The 20,833-nt window shown below is 44.7% G+C and overlaps 2 protein-coding genes across 9 annotated transcripts in view; one reads left to right on the forward strand and one right to left on the reverse strand.

The window, feature by feature from the left end:
- nalcn (sodium leak channel, non-selective) overlaps positions 1–2,427 on the reverse strand; it is a 181,785-nt gene extending 179,358 nt beyond the window's left edge. For all 7 annotated transcript variants that reach the window (XR_009512315.1, XR_009512316.1, XR_009512317.1 and 4 more), the window contains exons 1-2: positions 2,272–2,427; positions 326–465 (exon numbers count right to left, since the gene is read on the reverse strand). Coding sequence is in view for 4 of the 7 variants with exons in the window: in XM_059970506.1 (XP_059826489.1) it covers positions 326–465; positions 2,272–2,368 (237 nt within the window). In the remaining 3 variants the exon portion in view is untranslated. The remainder of the gene's footprint in view (positions 1–325; positions 466–2,271) is intronic.
- A 39-nt stretch (positions 2,428–2,466) lies between these two features.
- itgbl1 (integrin, beta-like 1) overlaps positions 2,467–20,833 on the forward strand; it is a 200,058-nt gene continuing 181,691 nt past the window's right edge. The window contains exons 1-3 of one of the 2 annotated variants that reach the window (XM_059970527.1): positions 2,467–2,546; positions 8,620–8,854; positions 16,855–16,941. In XM_059970527.1, coding sequence (XP_059826510.1) covers positions 16,862–16,941 — 80 coding nt within the window. In that variant the 5' untranslated portion in view covers positions 2,467–2,546; positions 8,620–8,854; positions 16,855–16,861. Of the gene's footprint in view, positions 2,547–8,619; positions 8,855–16,771; positions 16,942–20,833 lie in introns of those variants that run through there. The other variant, XM_059970526.1, reaches the window with a different exon arrangement.

Genomic DNA, 20,833 nt, shown 5'->3' on the forward strand with positions numbered 1-20,833 from the left:
GTGGGAAACCATCAAGAGGACTGTTGGACTAGAGGTATTGTTTTATGTACAATTACAACCATATTATAGTAACAATTCTGAAGAGACACACAAGAATTAAATCCTTGGATTGATATGGCACCTTAAATGAAAAGAATGTTGGAATATCCTCCAGAAGGGGATACCCAGATAGAGAAACATTGACAGTACGCCTCAGAGGGAATGACTTGACCAAGAGCCTGGTCCAAACAGAAGAGAGAATTGCAGAGCTCAAGGCTCAGACTGCTGAAAACACAGCTACTGGTAGTCGAGCAACATACAGGCTGGAGCTTAAGATCCAACTCACAGGCTTATTAATCCACAGGATGTCGGCATTGTCCGTCAGCATCTCATCCGGACCGAAGTCCGTAACAGGCTGAGCTTCCACTCTCGAGCTCTGCTTCCGTTTCAACATCTTTGGCGCAAACTTCTTCCAAAAAGTAAATCCTACAACACAAAGCACGGTAAAGTAAGTTAACACATCCAGGATATCTGTACGTCAGGGACTGGAGTGAGACACAGCCCGTGCTGAATACGTCCTCCGCTTCCTCAACTCTAACTCTAATTGACCAAACGTATGGAGCTTCCTGAAAGCAACAACATATTTAGACAGGACCGTGAAGGAGGCATAAGGCACACCTGCCCTCATCAGCTGAAGCAATGAGTACAAGACCCTGGACATCAGACTACAGATACACAGATAGTGGTGATACACTACTTGGAGTGATGTGCGCCATTCCGCTCTGCACACTTTAAGAGAAGGTGCAGAAAAGATTCTCAAAGATGTTGCCAGGTCTGGAAGGCTTGATTTATAAGACTGGTTAGGTTGGGTTGAGGTGAAAATAACTTTCTAAAAACTTATAATATCATGAAGAGTGTAGATAAGGCCAATGGTCAGACTTTTATTCAAAGGTTACAAACAAGAGACGCTGGAAATCCAAGCAATACACACAAAATGCTGGAGGAAATCAGCAGGCCAGGCAGCATCTATGGAAAAGAGTAAATAGTTGAAGGTTTCAGGCTGAGACTAGAGAAAAAAAAGACAAGAAGTCAGAGTACAAATGTGGGGGATGGGAGGGAAGTGCAAGGTGGTAGGTGATGGGTGTAACCAGGAGAGGGGGAGGGATGCTAAAGAGCTGGGAAATCATTTGGTGAAAGGAATACAGGGCTGAAGGAGGGGGAATCTGATTGGAGAGGACAAAAGGCCATGGAAGAAAGTGGAGGAGCACCAGAGGGAGGTGATGGGCAGGCAAGGTGATAAGGTAGAGGGAGAAACAGGAATGGGGAATGGTGGGGGGGGGGGCAATTACCATAAGTTCAAGTCATCAATATTCTTTCCATCAGGTTCACACCAGACAGAATAAAAAGTGTTGCTCCTCCAGCTGGAGTGTGGCCTCATCGCAGCAGTAGAGGAGGCCATTGACTGGCATGTTGGAATGGGAAGTAGAATTAAAATGGGTGGCTTGGCAACTACAGGTTTAAGCCATACTCTCTAGTTTTACTTCTCAACTTGCCCATAGAAAGCAGAGGGTGGCAGTAGATTGACCATGTTCTGCCTGGAGGCCTGTGATTAGGGGGTGTTCAGTCGAGATCTGTTCTCCCCTTTGTGATTTTTGTAAATTATTTGGATGAGGAAGTGGAAGTTGAGCTAGTAGCAGATGACACAAAGGTCGGTGGTCTTAATGAACTGAGGTCAGCGAGTTGATAGAAGCAGAACATGATACTGAGGACGTAAGTAGTCAGTCAGTTAACCCCATTCTGGCCAATGAGAAGTTTAATGCGCAGGAAACTAAATGCATTTAGTTTTAATGCATCTGAACGAATGCAGGAAACTGAACAGCACCACCCAGTCTTATTTGGACCTGCACACACGTCCCGTGGGCTTCTGAAGAGGACGGGCGGGAGGGGATGCTGCCGGGCACGGTCACTGTTTTTTGGCTCAGGGGACGTGCATCAGGTCTTGCCCGAGCCCAGTGACAAAGGGGAAATACATCCGGAGGGCCGCGCAGCCGGGCCTGTTGTTCTTCCCTGGATGATGCAGAGCGCTGTACCCATAGCAACGGAGTTCCCCGCCTGGACCGTCCCCCGTACACCTCCGCCCACATCCACGGATGCTGTCGCCCTCAGCATCTGCACTGATACAGAAGCAACAGACCCCTCTGGTCTCCATCCCGCTCACCACACCCCAGGGCAGCCTAGCCTCCCTCAGTCAATCAGCGCACCAGGTAGGTTGGCCTGCACGGATGCACTCACCCGCAAGCCCCCTCCACCGAAGGCAGCAGGTGGCCCCGGTGCACTCACCGGCTGCCTTCCCGCGGGCAGCCGGCGCTAGGCAACAGTCCTGGGGCATCCATCCCACAGCCTGCCTCCTCCACTCCGGACCACAACCCCGGCACCGGAAGCGTCCGCACTTCCATCGCGAGAGGGCGGGACTTCCGGCCCAGGGCAGGTGACCTGAAGAACCTCACCTGGCCTGTCCCCCTCCCTGGGACAGCAGCAGTCAACATCAATTAAACACCAGTCTTCAGGTAACCATTCACTCACATATTACATGTATTAAAAGCTTCATCTGATCATGTCTCATACAGAGCACAGCAATAAATATACAGACTAAATAATCATTTTAAACTGACGATACACTGACATCTTACTTGTAAATAATATTGATCTGTAAGTTAATTAATAACTTACAATCATTAGTTAAGTATAAATGATATTAAGTTAATCATCAACAACGACATACTTGAATATTATTTATATTTAATAACTGTCAATGATTAACCTGGATATTACTTATAAATAATATTTCTATTCAAGCTGATAATTAAGATATTATTTATTTATAAATGATATTTAAATTAATAATCAACAGTAATATACTTAATTAATCTATATTTAATTTGTTTGTAATTGATTACTGCTTATATTACTGATAAATAACTTTGAAATATAATCAAAGTAAAAAGGAGTTCTCATATCCACAGGAACACATATGCGCAGGTGCAATGAAAAATGTATTTGCTGCAGTAGTTAAGCAGCATTTGCAAGAAAAACAGTAATTAAACATGGATTATTCATAATCTTAACAAGAAAAAATATAATTAAAACAAATAAACCAAAGTCCACTTTAGAGGAGAGTGATCACAGCATTGATTGCGCTGCTAAACTGCAATGATAAATGTTGTGCCCGTTGATTCAAGAACCAAATGATTGAAAGGAAGTAGCTGTTCTTGAACCTGGATATTCATTACTATTTAAGTATGAATAATATTTAAGTTAATCATTGACAATAATATATACTTGAATATTATGTATATTTAATAATTTTCAAGTTAATAAATAATGAACATTATTCCTGTTATAGTGTCAAAAGGAAACAGGCCCTTCAGCCCACAGTGTTCATGCTGTCCATCAGGGACCCTTATGCACAAAACCCGTTTGCTAGTACTTGGTCCATAGCATCGTGTGCCTTGATAATTCATATGCTGGTTTAGGTATCTCTGAAAGGTTATATAGTTGTGGCAACAGGCCATTCAGCCCACAAATCCATACTGACCAATGTGGATATATCTATATTTTATCACATCCTTCAGCACTTGGCTCATAGTCCACTATGACTGGTTGATTAAAGGCAAATTTTAAATGTTGGCAGTGACCGCTTCCACCATGCTTCTTGGCAGTTAACTCCAGGTACTCACCACTCTCTGGATGAACAAGGACAATCTATAGTCTTTTAACTTAATTCACCTTTCACTTAAGGAAAAGTTTCCTGTAGCCTACCCTGTCTATAGGCCTCATAATTTTATGTACCACTGTCATGTCCTATTTTAATCCCCATTTGTCCAGGGAGAACAGACCCAGACTCTCCTGTCTCTCCTAACTGATATGCTCCAGTACAAGCAATGTCCTGGTGAATTTCCTTTGCATCCTCTCCAGTGCTATTGTATCTTTCTGTACATTGGTGACCACAACTTCACTCAGTATACCATCTGAGGTCTGATCAATATTTTATGAAGTTTGAGCGTAGCATCACAGCCCTTGTATTCAGTGCCCTGACCAATGAAGTCCAACATCCTCAAATCCCTTCTTAACTGCCTCTTGCAGGACTGCTTTCAATGTGAACTGGACTGTATTCAGGGATTCATCTTTGAATCTGGATGAGTATGCTGCAGTTGCTATCAACTTTATTAAAACACATGGGTGAGTGTGTGCCTACAAAGATTTGCTGTACATTCCCAAATCAAGAGCTGTGGATGAACCAGGAGGTATGTCATCTGCTGAAGGATAGGTCTATGGCATTCAAGGCTGGTGACCCAGGTCTGTATCAGAAAACCAGGTATGACTTGTGCAGGGCTATTTCAAGGGCAAAGAGACAATTTTGAATGAGGTAGGAGGCGGCATCTGACATACAACAACTCTGGCGGGGTTTGCAAGATGTTACTTCCTACAAAGCGAAACCCAATAGCATGAATGGCAGCGATGCTTCACTACCAAATGAACTCAATGCTTTCTATCCCCACTTTGAAAGGGAGAATATAACTACAGCTGTGAAGATCCCTGCTGCACCTGATGACCCTGTGATCTCTGTCTCAGAGGCCAATGTTAGGCTGTCTTTAAAGAGAGTGAACCCTCGCAAGGCAGAAGGTCCTGATGGAGTACCTGGTAAGGCTCTGACAACCTGTGCCACCTAACTGGCGGGAGTATTCAAGGACATTTTCAACCTCTCACTGCTACGGGCGGAAGTTCCCACTTGCTTCAAAGTCAATTATACCAGTGCCTAAGAGGAATAATGTGAGCTGTCGTAATGACTAACACCCAGTAGCACATGTACAGTGACAAATTGCTTTGAAAGGTTGGTTATAGCGACTGAACTCCTGCCTCAGCAAGGACCTGGACCCACTGCAATTTGCCCATCGCCACAATAGGTCAATGGCAAATACAATCTCAATGGCTCTCCACATGGCTTTAGATCACCTGGACAATACAAACACCTATGTCACGATGCTGTTCATCAACTATAGCTCAGCATTCAACACCATCAGTCCCACAATCCTGATTGAGAAGTTACAAAACCTGGGCCTCTGTACCTCCCTCTGCAACTGGATCCTCGATTTCCTAACCGGAAGACCACAACCTGTGTGGATTGGTGATAACAACTTCTCCTAGCTGACTATCAACAATGGTGCATCTCAGGGGTGTGTGCTTAGCCCACTGCTTTACTCTCTCTATACCCATGACTGTGTGGCTAGGCATAGCTCACATACCATCTATAAATTTGCTGATGATACAACGATTGTTAGTAGAATCTCAGATAGCGATGAGAGGGCATAAAGGAGCGAAATATGCCAACTAGTGGAGTGGTGTCACAACAACAACCTGGCACTCAACATCAGTAAGACGAAAGAGCTGATTGTGGACTTCAGGAAGGGTAAGACGAAGGAACACATACCAATCATCATATAGGGATCAGAAGTGGAGAGAGTGAGCAGTTTGAAGTTCCTGGGAGTCAAGATCTCTGAGCACCTAACCTGGTACCAACATATCGATGCAACTACAAAGAAGGCAAGACAGCATTTATACTTCATTAGGAGTTTGAAGAGATTTGGTATTTCAACAAAAACACTCAAGAAGTTCTATAGATGTCCAGTGGAGAGCATTATGACAGGCTGTATCACTGTCTGGTATGGAGGGGGTTTATGCACAGGACCAAAAGAAGTTGCAGAGGGTGGTAAATTTAGTCAGCTGCATCTTGGGTACTAGCCTACAAAGTACCCAAGACATCTTCAAGGAGCGATGTCTCAGAAAGGCAGCGTTCAGTATTAGGACCTCCAGCACCCAGGTCATGCCCTTTTCTCGCTTTTACCATCAGGTAGGAGATACAGAAGCCTGAAGGCACACACTCAGCGATTCAGAAACAGCTTCTTCCCTCTGCCTTCGGATTCCTAAATGGACATTGATCTCATGATCCCATGAATAAAAAACACTTTTTTAATTTCTGTTTTTGCATGATTTTTAATCTATTCATTATACATATACTGTAATTGATTTGTTTATTACTATTTAAAATTTTTTTTCTTCTTCTATGTTACATATAGCATTGTACTGCTGCTGCTAGGTTAACAAATTTCACAACACATGCCGATGATAATAAACCTGATTCTGATTCTGATTCTGGTTCTGAAAATGTCCTTCAGTTACTCATTACTACCTGTGTCCTTATCAATCCCCGTGCATGTCCTAGCCTCAGGAATACTCCCAAACTGCATCATCTCTCATTTATCAGAATAAAACTCCATCTGCCATTTCATAGCCTAATTCATCAACACATCATTATCTTACTTAGGCTACCCTCCACACTGTCAGCAATTCCACAATCAAAATCATCAGCAAATTTACTGATCGTAACTTCTACGTATTATCATCTGTGTATATTTCAAATAGCAAAGGTCCCATCACTGATCAGCAGGCTTCCGGAGGCTGTTTTCTCATGGTGCGCAGCATCTCCTTTTCACTCTCTCACACTACACAGTGGTACACCGCCAGCATTGCGTATGGAGTTTTCTTGCCAAAAGGAAAGAAAAACAACAAATATCGGCTGAGGATTTGTCACCTTACTGCCAGTTGTTGTGTTTGTGGTACTGGGAAGCCAGCTGGCTATGAATAACACACACGAGAGATGGAGAGGTCAGGAACAAATATGCAGCTGTTTATTTTGATCGTAAGTCATCTACGCACAATGCCATTGAACATTACGTTCAGTACGTAACGCCGGTGAATCTCTCTGCACCTCTTCAATGCAATCACACCCTCAAGTTATTCAACACAAACTGAAAACTCAGCTGCTGTTTGCACCCTCTGCCCCAAAAGGGGTACTGGGTATAAGTGAAGGAATGAAGTCATACATGAGACTGATATGGGCAGAGAAATGGCAGATGGAGTTTAGTTGAGGCAAGTTTGAGGGGTTGCACTTTAGGAGGTCAAATGTAGTTCTTGGATTATCCCAGAGTAAGATCCAGTTCAGAGTCCACAAGATGGGGGGGGGGGGTGGCGAACTGCAAAGACAGTCTCACAAAATGGACGTCTTCATCCCACTGTCCTTGACCCATTCAAGTTTGTTGTTTTCTTCTGTATTTTAAATCTGCCGTGGCCAACATCTCCCCCCTTTTGATCCATAGAAATTCCTGGGGATCATGCCATTCTTTATCTGTTGGATGAATATAGCACAGAAGGAACACCGGCATCATATCATGACTACATCAAATAATGCATTTAAAAAAATTTAAAATATTATCAGTACAAAAGCATGAAGAAACATGATAAAAAATGTACCCAATTTCATACTATATATCAAGGAATTTAACAGCAATCAATAATACTTAGGCACCACATTAAGGTAGGAAGACAAACAAATCTTCAAAAAGAGATTTAGAATGGCATGTGGCATGCAAACACTTGGGTTATTAATATTGGCATAAAAAGCTCTGGGGAAAATACATAGGATAACCATTAGAGCAAAGAGCAAAGCAATTATAACATGTGAAGTAATACACATCGAAGGATGTACATTAACACCCACTGCCCCAGCAATGAGGGTTTATCCCTGATCCAGAGCCAATCAAAAGGTGGTAAGTGTCAATCGGGTGATGAGTATCCAATGACACTGGAATGCTACATTTGAATTTATAATGAATATAAGAGTGGACACTTCAATTGTGCTATCAGCGATAACTCTTTAAAGAGACCCACCATCGCAAGGAAGATCACCCACACCGGCGGTCTGGCCAATGGAGATGCCCTATTTCAGTGTTATAATTTAGAAAAGTTGTCTGAGTGAGTATTGGTACAAAGGGAACAGTAGAACTCATGTTCTAAGTTGCTGGCCTGGGGTCACCATATTCACCTGGTTGTTTGTGCAGAGACAATAGAGTGTGAGCTTTGATTAATTAAAAATTAAAAGAGAATTTCCTAACCTTGTTCCTCTAATGAACGGTCAACAGTACAGCAACAGGCCCTTGTGGCCTAAAAGAGCCTGCGCTACCCATTTATACCCATATGACCAATTAAGCTAATAGTTCAATAGTTCCATTTAGCATCAGAGAAATGTATACAATGTACATCCCGAAATTCTTGTTCCTCACAGACATCTACGAAAACAGAAGTGTGTCCCAAAGAATGAGTGACAGTAAAAGAGTTAGAACCCCAAAGCCCCCTCCCACACACAAGCAGTAGAGTGGCCCACCTCCATCCCGCCCCCTCCGCAAAAAAATGCCCACCAAGCATGCAATAGTAAAGCCCCCCAATAAAGACCATGATCTGCAGTACAACAAAAACTAATTGTTCACCCGACAATTCAACATGCCACAGGCTCCTTCTCTCTCGTGGTAAAGGGAAAAAGAGTTGTCTACTTTCATAGCGAGAGGACAGACAAAGCAAAAGAACTGGCTGATTTACGGTCTCAAAAGTCAAAAGCCTTTTTTCCCCCGAGTTCTCCACCCAAAGAATTGGCAACAAACTCTCCTCCACCAATGAGAGGGTGTGATTCACCGAGCACAGAGCCTCCAACAGCTGATCTGCCATTCCCGATGTTCCATTTTCTCCCAGAACACCTCAGCCAACAGCACCAGCTTAGAAACAGCCCATCCGTAGGGCCGCAAAACCTTGGAACCCTGAAGGTGCTCGTCTTCTAGGCTGCCTACTTGGGACATCAAAAAGCAGCCGGTCATGAGCTCGTGAGCAGGTGCATCACCTCAAAGGACCGAAGTCTGGATATAACTCCAGGTCAGGGTCTTCAACAGAACCACGTCCACCCTGAAAAGGAAAAGGAGAGACAGCAAAGGTAGAAATTAAGCTTTTTCCATAGATGAATATGAAGGGGCCACCATTGAGGGCTGTTGTAATTCTGCCTCACTTATTTCTAGAGTGGGTACTTCTAGAAAGTGAGAGGAAACCAGAGCACATGGAGAAAATCCACATGGTCTCCATAAGAACGTACACAAGTCCTTATAGACAGCGGCAGAATATAACCTGGGTTGCTGGCAGTGTAATAGCATTGTGCTAACTGCCATGCTACCATGCTGCCTGATATTAGGGAAAAAGCCCACAGCTCCCGGGAAGTGGCTAAACAAGTAGATAGGGTGGTGAAGAAGGTATATAGAATGATTGCCTTCATTTGCAGAGAGATTGAGTTTAAGAGTCAGGAAGTCATGTTGCGGCAATGTAAAACTTTAACTGGGCCCCACATGGAGTATTGCATATTCTGGTCCTTTCCTAACCAAAAGGATGTGGGGGCTTTGGAAAGGTTACAGAAGAGGATTACCAGGATGCTCCCTGGATCAGAGTGTGAGGCCGGAGAAATGTGGGTTGTATTCTCTGGAGTGACAGAAGCTGAGGGGGTTCTGATAAAAGTTTATAAAATTTAGTGAGGCCTAGATAAAGTAGACAGTCAAAGTCTTTTCCCCAGGGTGTATGTTTCAAGTACTATAGGGTGGGAGGGAGAAACTTTAAAACAGATGTGTGGAGAAGTTTTTTTATACGGAGTGCAGTGGGTGCCTGAAATGTTCTGCCAGGGATAGTGATGTAAGCAGACATGATAATGGCGTTGAAGAGGTTGCAGGACAGACAATTGAAAATGCTGGGAATATGTGCAGTAAAATTGACTTTTTTGTTCAAACTGTGTGCTTTCTTGAGTATAATTTATATTTATGTTATGTTTTGCTTCTGTTTGCTGCTTATCTGATGCTGTGTGTAACGCTGCTACAAGTTTCATTGCACCTGTGCTTATATTTGTGCATAAGACAATGATCTGAACTTTGACTTTGAATGGACAGATGTGGGTCATGTGTTGGAAGAAGGGATTCAGTTTAATTCTGCTTCATAGACATTGTGGGTCGAAGGGCCTCGTCCTGTGCTGTACTGTTCTATGTCCTATGTTCTGTCCATGTGATGCTGACTTTCCAGGGCATTCCACACCCAAATTTCAGCTGGAGACAGGGATGGAGTCTCCCTTCCCTGTCGATTCTCAGTCAGGGGATTTCCAGAATATCTGCAGAATCTAGCACCATTTACACCATGGTGTAAATTAAAAATTGAACACATTGTGGGTAGTGAGACATTGATTGCCCCAGATTCATACAGCAAGGAAGCAGGCCCTTTAGCCTGCTGAGACTGTGATGGCCATGATACACCTATTTGCAATAATCACATTTAATTCTCCCCTGGCACGTTGGTGCAGCTGGTGGATCTGCTGCCTCTCAGCTCTGAAGTCACAAGTTCAATCCTGACCAGGGGTGTTGTCTATGAGGAGTTTGCATGTTCTCCCTGTAATTGTGTGGGTTTCCTCTGTGTGCTCCTTCCTCCCAGATGGTGGGTTAATCGGCTGCTGTAAAGGGATGGAAGGTGGTGGAATTTGATAGAAATGTGTCACAGTCAGTATAGGTACAGCACGGAAACCCAGTTCTTCAGCCCGTTGACCATCAAACATCTATTTACACCTTTTCTACATTAATCCCACTTTATTCTCCCTATGTTTTCAAGATGGTGTGTGGCTCGGAGGGCAACTTCCAGATGGTGGCGCCCAAGGGATTCTGTAGCTTATGGAAATCTGGCGCAAAACACGCAAAGTGCTAGAGGAACTCAGCGGGTCAGGCAACATCTATGAAGGCCTGGGGCCCTTCATCAGGACTGTCTTTGCTGTGTCCTTGCTGCCCTTGTGCTTCAAGTAGAGGTGATGTGTTTGGTAGGTGTCTTGGTGAGTTGCTGCAGTGGGTCCTGTAGATGGTACAAACTGCTGCTACTCTGCGTCGATGGTGGAGTGAGTGAATACTTGCGGGTGGGTACCTGTCAACCATGCTGCTCTGTCCTCTATGACATTGAATTTCTTGAGCACTGTTGAAGCCGTACTCATCCAGGCAAGCGGAGAATGCTTCATCACACTCTTGACTTGAACCTTTTAGATGGTGAACAGACTTTGGGGAAATAGTAGGAGAGTCACTCACTGCAGAATCACTAGCCCCTGACCTGCTCTTGCAGCTACCCTCTTTACGTGGCTTCTCCAGTTCGGTTTCTGGTCAGTGGTAAACTCCGAGAAGTAGGTGGTTGGGCATTCATTGATAGTAATGCCATGAATGTCAGGGTGGCAGCTGGAGTCGCTCTGTGGGATGGCTCTGGTCTGTCTCCATGAGTTGTGGGCAGTGCCTAACGTCCTGTTCCAGCATCCACATTCACCAACAATGCACTCTGCATGGCTGAGGCCTCAGCCTTAATGCCATTGGCTGGTGATCACCAAGTCGACCAATGATCACACACCAGGCAGTCCACATATGCTGGAACCCAATCAACAAAACTCTGACAAGTTTTGACAGTTGGTTAAGCTTTGCCCTTAGTCAGATATGGAGGGCAATACTGATCGTGTGCAAATTTTGCTGATGTTTATTGATATTTAAAATAATTAGAAATTACTTAATCAAATTGACACGGTCCATTTCAGAGGGCTCACTCCCCATTCTCGATCTCTCCATCTCCATCTCTACTGATATCTTTTATAAACCTACTGATTCTCATTGCTATCTTGACCATAGCTCTTCCCACACTGTTACTTATCAAAAATGCCATTCCTCTTTCTCATTTCCTCTGTCTCCACCACATCTGTTCTCAGGATGAAGCTCTTCATTCCAGGACACCTGAGATTTCCCCTTCCTCTGCCATCACTGGTGCCCTCACCTGCACCTCCCCTATTTCCCAGACATTCCTCCTCACCTCACATTCCTGTGCCCTAACAAGGATAGGGTTCTTCTTGTCCTTACCTACCATCACACAAGCCCATACATTCAGCAAATCATTCTCTATAACTTCCCACATTTCCAATGGGATTTCTCGCCATCCTCTTCTCTTTTTTATGGTCCCCATTCTGCTTATCCTCTCACCCTTTCTTCTCACTTACCCATCACCTTCCTCAGGTGCCCCTGCTCCTTCCCTTTCTCTCATGGTCCACTCTCCTCTTCTATCAGATTTCTTCTTCATCAGTCCTTTACCTTTTCCACCTATCACCTTCCAGCTTCTCACTTCTTCCCCTTTCTCCACCCACCTGCCCCTCCACTTCCTCCCTCACCACAATTCTGGGCCTCAAAGCCCTTCCAGGTGAGGTGACACTTCTCCTGCAAGACCGTTGGGTCATCTACTGTATTTGATGCTCTTGGTATGGCCTCCTCTACATTGTTGAGACCTGATAGAGATTATGAGATTCTCCAAGCACCCTCACTCCACCCAGCACAAATCAAGTCAAGTCACTTTTATTGTCACTTCGACCATAACTGCTGGTACAGTACATAGTAAAAATGAGACAATGTTTTTTCAGGACCATGGTGTTACATGACACAGTGCAAAAACTAGACTGAACTACGTAAAAAACAACACAGAGAAAAAAAACCACACACAACAACTACACTAGACTACAGACCTACCCAGGACTGCATAAAGTGCACAGAACAGTGTAGGCATTACAATAAATAATAAACAGGACAATAGGGCAGGTAAGATGTCAGTCCAGGCTCTGGGTATTGAGGAGTCTGATAGCTTGGGGGAAGAGATAGTCTGATCATGAGAGCCCGAATGCTTTTGTGCCTTTTCCCAGATGGCAGGAGGGAGAAGAGATTGTATGAGGGGTGCGTGGGGTCTTTCATAATGCTGTTTGCTTTGTGGATGCAGCGTGTATTGTAAGTGTCAGTGATGGCGGGAAGAGAGACCCCAATGATCTTCTCAGCTGACCTCACTGTCCGCTGCAGGTCTTGCGATCCGAGATGGAGCAATTTCTGAACCAGATAGTGATGCAGCTGCTCAGGATGCTCTCAATACAACCCCTGTAGAATGTGATGAGGATGGGGGTGGGAAATGGTCTTTCCTCAGCCTTCGCAGAAAGTAGAGACGCTGCTGAGCTTTCGTTGCTATGGAGCTGGTGTTGAGGGACCAGCTGAGATTCTCCACCAGGTGAACACCAAGAAATTTGGTGCGCTTAACGATCTTTACTGAGGAGCCATCGATGTTCAGTGGGGAGTGGTTGCTCCATGCCCTCCTGAAGTCAACAACCATCTCTTTTGTTTTGTTCACATTAAGAGACAGGTTGTTGACTCTGCACCAGTCCGTTAGCCACTGCACCTCCTCCCTGTATGCTGACTCGTCGTTCTTGTTGATGAGACCCACCACGGTTGTGTCATTGATGAACTTGATGATGTGGTTCGAGCTGTGTGTTGCAGCACAGTCGTGGGTCAGCAGAGTGAGCAGCAGTGGACTGAGCACACAGCCCTGGGGAGCCCCCGTGCTCAGTGTGATGGTGTTGAAGATGCTGCTCCCGATCTGGACTGACTGAGGTCTCCCAATCAGGAAGTCTAGGATCCAGTTGCAGAGGGAGGTGGTCAGGCCCAGTAGGCTCAGCTTTCCAATCAGTTTCTGAGGGATGGTTGTGTTGAATGCTGAACTGAAGTCTATGAACAGCATCCAAACGTATGTGTCTTTTTGTCCAGGTGGGTTAGGGCCAGGTGGAGGGTGGTGGCAATGGCGTCATCTGTTGAACGGTTGGGACGGTACGCAAACTGGAGGGGTTCCAGTGGGGGGAGGGCAGCAGGGTCTTGATATGCCTCATGATGAGCCTCTCGAAACACTTCATGATGATGGATGTCAGTGCAATGGGACAGTAGTCATTTAGAAAGGTGGGGTTTCCCTTTCGCTGCTCATTTTAATTCTACTTTCCATTCCCATTCAACATGTTGGTCCATGGTCTTCTCTACTGCCACAATAAGGCCACTCTTAGGTTAGAGAAGCAATACCTCATATTCCTCTGGGTAGTCTCTAGCTTGATGGGAAGAACTTCAATTTTTCTATCTTCCAGTAATTTCTCTCCCCTGGCTTCTCTCTTTTTCTATTCCTCATTCTGGTTACCTTCTCATCTCTTCTCCTCACCTACTCATCACCTCTCTCTGGTGCCTTTCTTCCTTCCCTTTTTCCCATGGTCCACTCTACTCTTTTATTGGATTCCTTCTTCTTTAGCCCTTTACCTCATTCACCTATCACCTTTCAGTTTCCCATTTCTTGCCCTTCTCCCACCCTCCCACTTTCCCCCTCACTTGGTTTCACCTATCACTTGCCAGCTTGCCCTCCTTCCCCTCACTGTATTCTGTCTTTTGCCCCTTCCTTTCCAGTCCTGAAGAAGGGCCTCAGTCCGAAATGTCAGCTGCTTCACCCGTGGAGCATTTTTTGTGTTTTGCTCTGGATTTCCATCATCTGCAGAATATTGAGTTTGAAAATTATTAAAAATTAACCCAAAGTTAAAATATTTAAAACAAATATATTTAAACTAAATTTAAAATTGGAACTGAGCTAATACTTGTTTTACTTTCAGTGCCTAAGAAGAGCAGGGTGAGATGCCGCAATGGCTATCACCTGGTAGCATTCACATCCACTTCTTCACCATGCGATGAAGTTGTTTCAGAGGTTGCTCATGGCTAGACTTAGCACAACCCTGAGTGAGGACTTGGACCCACTGCAATCTGCTACCACCACAACAGGTCAACAGTAGACACAATCCACTGGCTCTCGACTCTCCCTTGGAACACAAACACACAGACAGCAGCAAAACATACAGAGCTTCTGCCATGTTGGAAATCAGTTTGTGGAAATATCATTGCATCTTTTAAACATGGCCCTGCTTTAAGTACATATTTCCCTTGTTAGCCTGTGTTAGATTTCATGGGATCTAAGGATGCTAGCTAAGCGTACGCAGAATAGCTTTAATGGTAGGAAGCAGAGGGTGATATAGAAAGATGTTTCTTGAGGCCCGTGACTAGTGGTGTTCCCCAGAGCCCATTTTGATTTGTCAACTATATCAATGATTTGGATGAAAATGTACAAATGTGGTGAACTACATATACCTGTCTGGAGGCGCCCCCCCCCCCCCCCCCGCTGACTGCTCCTGTGGGTCCTCCCACAGACCCACAGGTAGAAAGGCGATTGAGGCCTGAGCCCTGCCTCTCAGTCTCCAGGATGTAGCATGGTGGTCAATTGCTGCTTGTTCTTTCTTCCAGTCAATGAAAGCCAATGTCTCGCCTCACGTCTCGGAGAGTTATTGATGGTGCATCAACAAGACATGGTTACTAAGGTTGCAAATGACACTAAAAGAGGTGATGTTGTTGTCAGTGAAAATGGTTATCAGGGCTTACAGGGAGATCTTGTTCAGCTGGGTGAGTTGGCCAAGGAATGGCAAGTAGAGCTTAACTTGGATAGATGTAGGTGTTGCATTCTGGGAAGACAGGTGAGTGTAGGATTTTCAGAGTGAACGGTAGGACCTTGGGGAGTGTTATAGAACAGAGGGACTGAGGAGCACAGGTACATGTTTTCCTGAAAGTATCATCACAAGTAGACTTGGTGGTGAAGAAAGCTTTTGGCACACTGGCCTTATTCAGTCAGGACATTAAGTTGGGATGCCATATTCCAGTAGTACAAGATGTTGGTGAGACTGCAGTTGGAATATTGTGTTCAGTTTTGATCCTCCTGTGGTAGAAAATGCCATTAAGCTGGAAAGAGTGAAGAGGAGATTTGCTGGATGTTGCCATGGCTTGAGGAACTGAGTTATGGAGAGAGATTGAGCAGGTTGGGACTTTTTTCATTGGAGCACCTGTGAATGAAGGTTGATCTTATAGAGGTGTATAAAATCACGAGAGGCATAGTCAGTGTGAATCCGCAGAGATTTTTTTGCCAGGGTTAGGAATCAAGATCTAAAGGACATGTGTTTAAAATGAGAGGGGAGAGATTTAATAGGAATCTGAGGAGCTGCCTTTCACCCAGACGATGGACCGTATTTGGATTGAGCAGCTGGATGAAGTGGTTGAGAGATTACATTTAAAATCTTCTTTGATGGGTACGTAGGTAAATAAGTAAGTCTTGGAGGGATATGGGACAAACACAAGCATATGGTACTAGTCTAGAAGGGAATCTTGGCTGACAGGGCCCAGCTGGGCTGAAGGGCCAGTTTCCATGCTGTTTGACTCTGTGAGATGTAAGTCTTCTAAACTGATGCTTTTCGCTACGATAGTGGAGAGTAAGATTTGAATGAGAGACTGGTGCATAACATCCCAGACCTTAACAATTACATTTGACTTCACTAATGAACGTACTAACTTGTGTGCGAATATTTGACCGTGGCAGTAGTTCACTCACATTGAGCTGAGGGGCACAACTGGCATTGCAGACTCCCAGATACCAGGGATGAAGACATCACAGTGCTGAGAATTCTGTGGGTCTGAACACCCTGCAAGGCCAGAAAGAAGAATTCCGGATACTCCCCAGTTTTCTGTAAGGAGTCAATCCATTGCCGCAGGTATTGGGAGGAGGTGGGAGGAGGTGGGCGGGTTGGGTGGAGAGCTAGTTTGAGCAAATCTTGTAAGGAGAAGATATGGTGGCAAGATGGTGGTAATCATTTCTGCCCTCAACAACTAACAGCAAGTCAGGAGCATGACCCTGTTCCCCAGACAAGTAGTATCAAAAAAAATCTAACCCGATTTTTCCACAGTGCTGATAACTCCCATAATTGCTGACTGCAAGCAACAAGCATCTGGCTCCACAAGTGGTTTCAATTACTGCAGCAAACTCTCTGGAATTTGCTTCTTTTGGCTCTAACCATCTACCTAGCTAACGCACACAGCTCTAACTAATCAGATACTCTAAGAGAAGCCAATAAAGATTGAAGGCAGTCGTGAATGGGCTGAAGCTGACTACACTTTTTGCAGCTTGCTTCTTACAGAATGCCCAAGAAGCCCATGAGCAATAAAACTATAATTTTGTTGTCCTCAGTTTAAACATGCATGCGGACGTCCTGGTAATTGCTGTGGTTCTGCTAATTGCTGCGGTTATTCCTGAAAGCCTCTCGCAGTTTACAAGGTGAGTTTAGCACTCCCGAAGTACTTGCTTTCCAATACCATTGACTTCTGTCAGGTTCTTGTTTATCGGGACACAAGAGACGGCAGATGCTGGAATCTGCTGTGACTGACAAAGTGACGGAGAAACTGAGCAGGTCAGACAGTTTCTGTGGAGGGAAGTGGAGAGTTAATGTTTCCGATTGATAAAGGTCTGACTGGCTACCTAGGTGCTGCCTGACCTACAGAGTTCAGAGCACTTTGTAAGGCTGTTATAAGCAGATTCTTTAGACAAGCTGGTGTAGAACTGCACACCAAGACTGAAACATGCAACTTGTGAATTTGTGTAGGAAATACAATTAAACATGCTTCTGTACATGGCTTTGTCAGTTTGACAGACCAGGTGATTGACGGTTTTCTAATTTCACTCTGTTATTGACCAGCATTAGTTTTTACAAAGTTGACTTCTGATGTGTTTTACTAGTGTCTTAAGCTATCTATTATCAATAAATGCCACGAGTTTATCTTCTTAGATTATGTAGATGGTTGCTGTAGACAAGGCTTGTTGCATGATCTGGGTATTTTATCACAACAGCATTCTTTGAATCTATCAGTAACACCATCACCCTGTCTTCAGGACTTGAACCAGCTTTCTCACATGTATGTAGAATAGTTACTTAGCATTCCCAGTGGGACTTGTAAAAGTAGTGCGAGTTTGGAATTAATTGATGTAAAAAATATTATGCAGATAATTCTGCAATGCAGACTGAAGGGTGCTCCGTGCAGTTGGGGCAGGCTGTCTTCCCTGTCTGCTATAACTGATAAGGATCTGAGTGAATTGAATGCACAAAGGGCAGCTTAACAAATGACAGGAAGAAACTATATCCTATAACGATAACAAAACAATTCTGGCTGCAACATAGGGTGCCATGCTAATTTATAGGCTATTAATTTATTACCATTGATAAATGAAATGTCCTGTGGTAAATTAAGTGAATTTATTAGACCCCTTGAACAGGAAGCCAACGATTGACCCTGGCTGATGAATCTGGCACCAGGTTTCTTCTTTATTTCTTCTTGGGATGTGAGTGTGACCGGCAGGGCCAGCACTCATCGTTCATCCCTGATTGTTCTTGTGAAGGTGAAGCTGAGCTTTTGCCTGAAACCAAATCAAGTAGTCGAGGAGTTGATGGAAAGCAAACTGGTAATTTTTCATTTCAGCTGCAGAAAGAAACACCAATACAGAAAGCAAATCTGACATATTAGCTGTCCGTCAGTCAACAAAACTAAATGCCAACGTCTGCGATCAGATGAGCAGTGATCCGCACCTGTTAAATCTGCTACTCAGGTAGTGCCTGGGCATTGAGGGTGACTCACTTCCACTTTGCCTCTGAGGGTGGAAGGTGCCAGTACATGAATTATTTTAATGTGGGTCTCAGCAGTCAGTGATCAGGTAGAATGGCAAGGTTGACAGGGAGACATTGACAGGCGCATATATCTGGACATAAACAACAACAGACTAGACATGCTTCAAGCACATGTGTACACTCTGACCCTATTCGCACATACAGATGTACGCACACACGTACTCGCACACTTCCTATTTTGCTTTCGGTTTCAGCTTCCCCCTTATCAACTCTCCCCATCCCACCCTCAGTCTCCCTGTCTCAGTGCCTCCCTACTCTTTGTTAGCTTCCCTGCTCTCTGCAGAGCCATTGCTGAAAACGTAGAACAGTACGGCGCAGGAACTGGCCGTTTGGCCCATCATGTCTATGCTGACCATGATGCCAAATTAAACTCATCCCATCTGCCTGAATATGGTCTGGATCCATACTCTGTCTGCTTGTGTGTGTGTCTGAGTGCCTCTCAAACTCTACTCCTGCATCTGCCTCTGACATAGATGTCAACCCTCTCTCGCTTCACACAAGCACATTACAGCCAAGGGGTAGTCTGGTAATATAGTCACTGTGGTAACACAGGAAAGACAGTGGCCAATGTGTACACTGCAAGACTGTCGAAGCAGTGATGTGAAAATTGCCTTGTAACTTGTCCCTGAATGAAGCTCGTGGAGGGATACTGGCCAGGATGCTACAGAGAGCTTTAAGGTGCACAGGATTGTTGGATTAGGGTGAAGAATTGTTGTTTTTCATGTAGCTTTACCTTCCCATGCCTGCCTAAAATTTTTATATAATCAGCTACGTATATACATGTAATTGTTCCGTGAATTTTCTAATAATTGTAACACAGCTGGTTCGGTATTTTCTAGAAGCTTCCTACCCTATCTCCTGAAAAAATGCTATTAATTTTTCTCAGATTCTTTGCCTCTCCCATGTCTCTTCCCAGGATGCGGTTTTCCATTCCAAGACATCAGAGATGTCCTCCTTCTTTAAAGAACAGGGTTTCCCTCCCTCTACTATTGATGTTGTCTTCATCCGCATCTCCTCCATTTCTCGTACATCTGCACTCACCCCATCTTGCTGCTGCCTTAATAGTGATAGAGTCTCTCTTACCTACCACCCCAACAGCCTCCGCATCCAACACATAACCCTGCACAACTTCCGCCATATCCAAAGTGATCCTACCACCAAACATATCTTTACCTCATTCCCCCCCCCCCACCTACTGCAGGGATCTCTCTGTCTGCTATTGCCTTGTCCATTTGTCCCTCCCTACTAATCTCCCTCTACGTATTTATCCCTGCACGGACCTAAGTGCTACACCTGCCCATACACCTCCTCCCTTACCTTCATTCAGGGCCCAAACAGTCCTTCCATGTGGGCCAATATTTCACCTGTGAACCTGCTGGGGTTGCCTTTATCTCCTGTGCTCCGTTTGCAGCCTCCCCTACATCAGTGAGACCCGTTGTAAATTGGGGGACAGCTTTGTTGAGCACCTCCGCACCATCCGCCACAAGTGGGATTTCCAGGTGGCCAGATATTTTAACTCCGGTTCCCATTCCTGTTCCAACATGTCAATCCAAGGCCTCCTTTTGTGTCAAGATGAGGCTACCCTCAGGATGAAGGAGTAACACCTTAAATTCATTCTGGGTAGCATCCAGCCTGGTGGCATGAATATCAATTTCTGCTTCTGGTAAACAAATTCCCCTCCCCCTTTCTCTATTCCCCACTCTGACCTTTTACTTCTTCTCACCTGCTTAATACTTCCCCCTGGGTCCCCTCCTCCTTCCCTTTCTCCTGTGGTCCACTCTGCTCTCCTATTAGATTCTTTCTTCTCCAGCCCTTGACCTTTCCTACCCACCTGGCTTCACCTATCACCTTCCAGCAAATGTCTTTCCCCTCCCCCCCACCCTTTCATTCTAGCATCTTCCCCTTTCCTTCTCACTTCTGAAGAAGGCTTGTGTCCCAAAATGTTGACTGTTTAGTCATCTCCATAGATGCTGCCTGAGCTGCTGAGTTCCTCCAGCATTTTGTCTGCATTGCTCTGGAAGTTTTTCAGTTTTTCTGCAGCAGGCATCACACCACTTGAATCTGGCTATTTCATAGGCTACATCTTGTCAATGGAATTTGCTTTTATCTCCAGTTTGAGTATGAGACTTAATTTTCTTTGTCTTTCCCTGCTTGTTCTTTGTTCTTGTAACACTTAATAAAACAGCCACAACCACCAAGTTTCATTGTTGACTTCCAAAGAACGTCTGGATCAGTATCACCAAATGCACAGGATCCCTTGTTCTATGGTCGGTTGCTTAGCTCAAAAACTTCAGTGTTGTACCAGTTTTAAAGTAGAATAATGTAGCTGGGTAAAGTTAAATATACGAAGTGAGAGTTTAGATATTGGATCATGTGCAGTTGTCCTTTTTTGTGCCAAGCACCCATTTTTATAAGAAGTCATTCCTGCCTGTGGCCATCAAACTTTACAACTCCTCCCTCAGAGTGTCAGACACCCTGAGCCAATAGGCT

Source organism: Hypanus sabinus, chromosome 5 (assembly GCF_030144855.1).
Source record: "Hypanus sabinus isolate sHypSab1 chromosome 5, sHypSab1.hap1, whole genome shotgun sequence".
Lineage (NCBI taxonomy): Eukaryota > Metazoa > Chordata > Chondrichthyes > Myliobatiformes > Dasyatidae > Hypanus > Hypanus sabinus.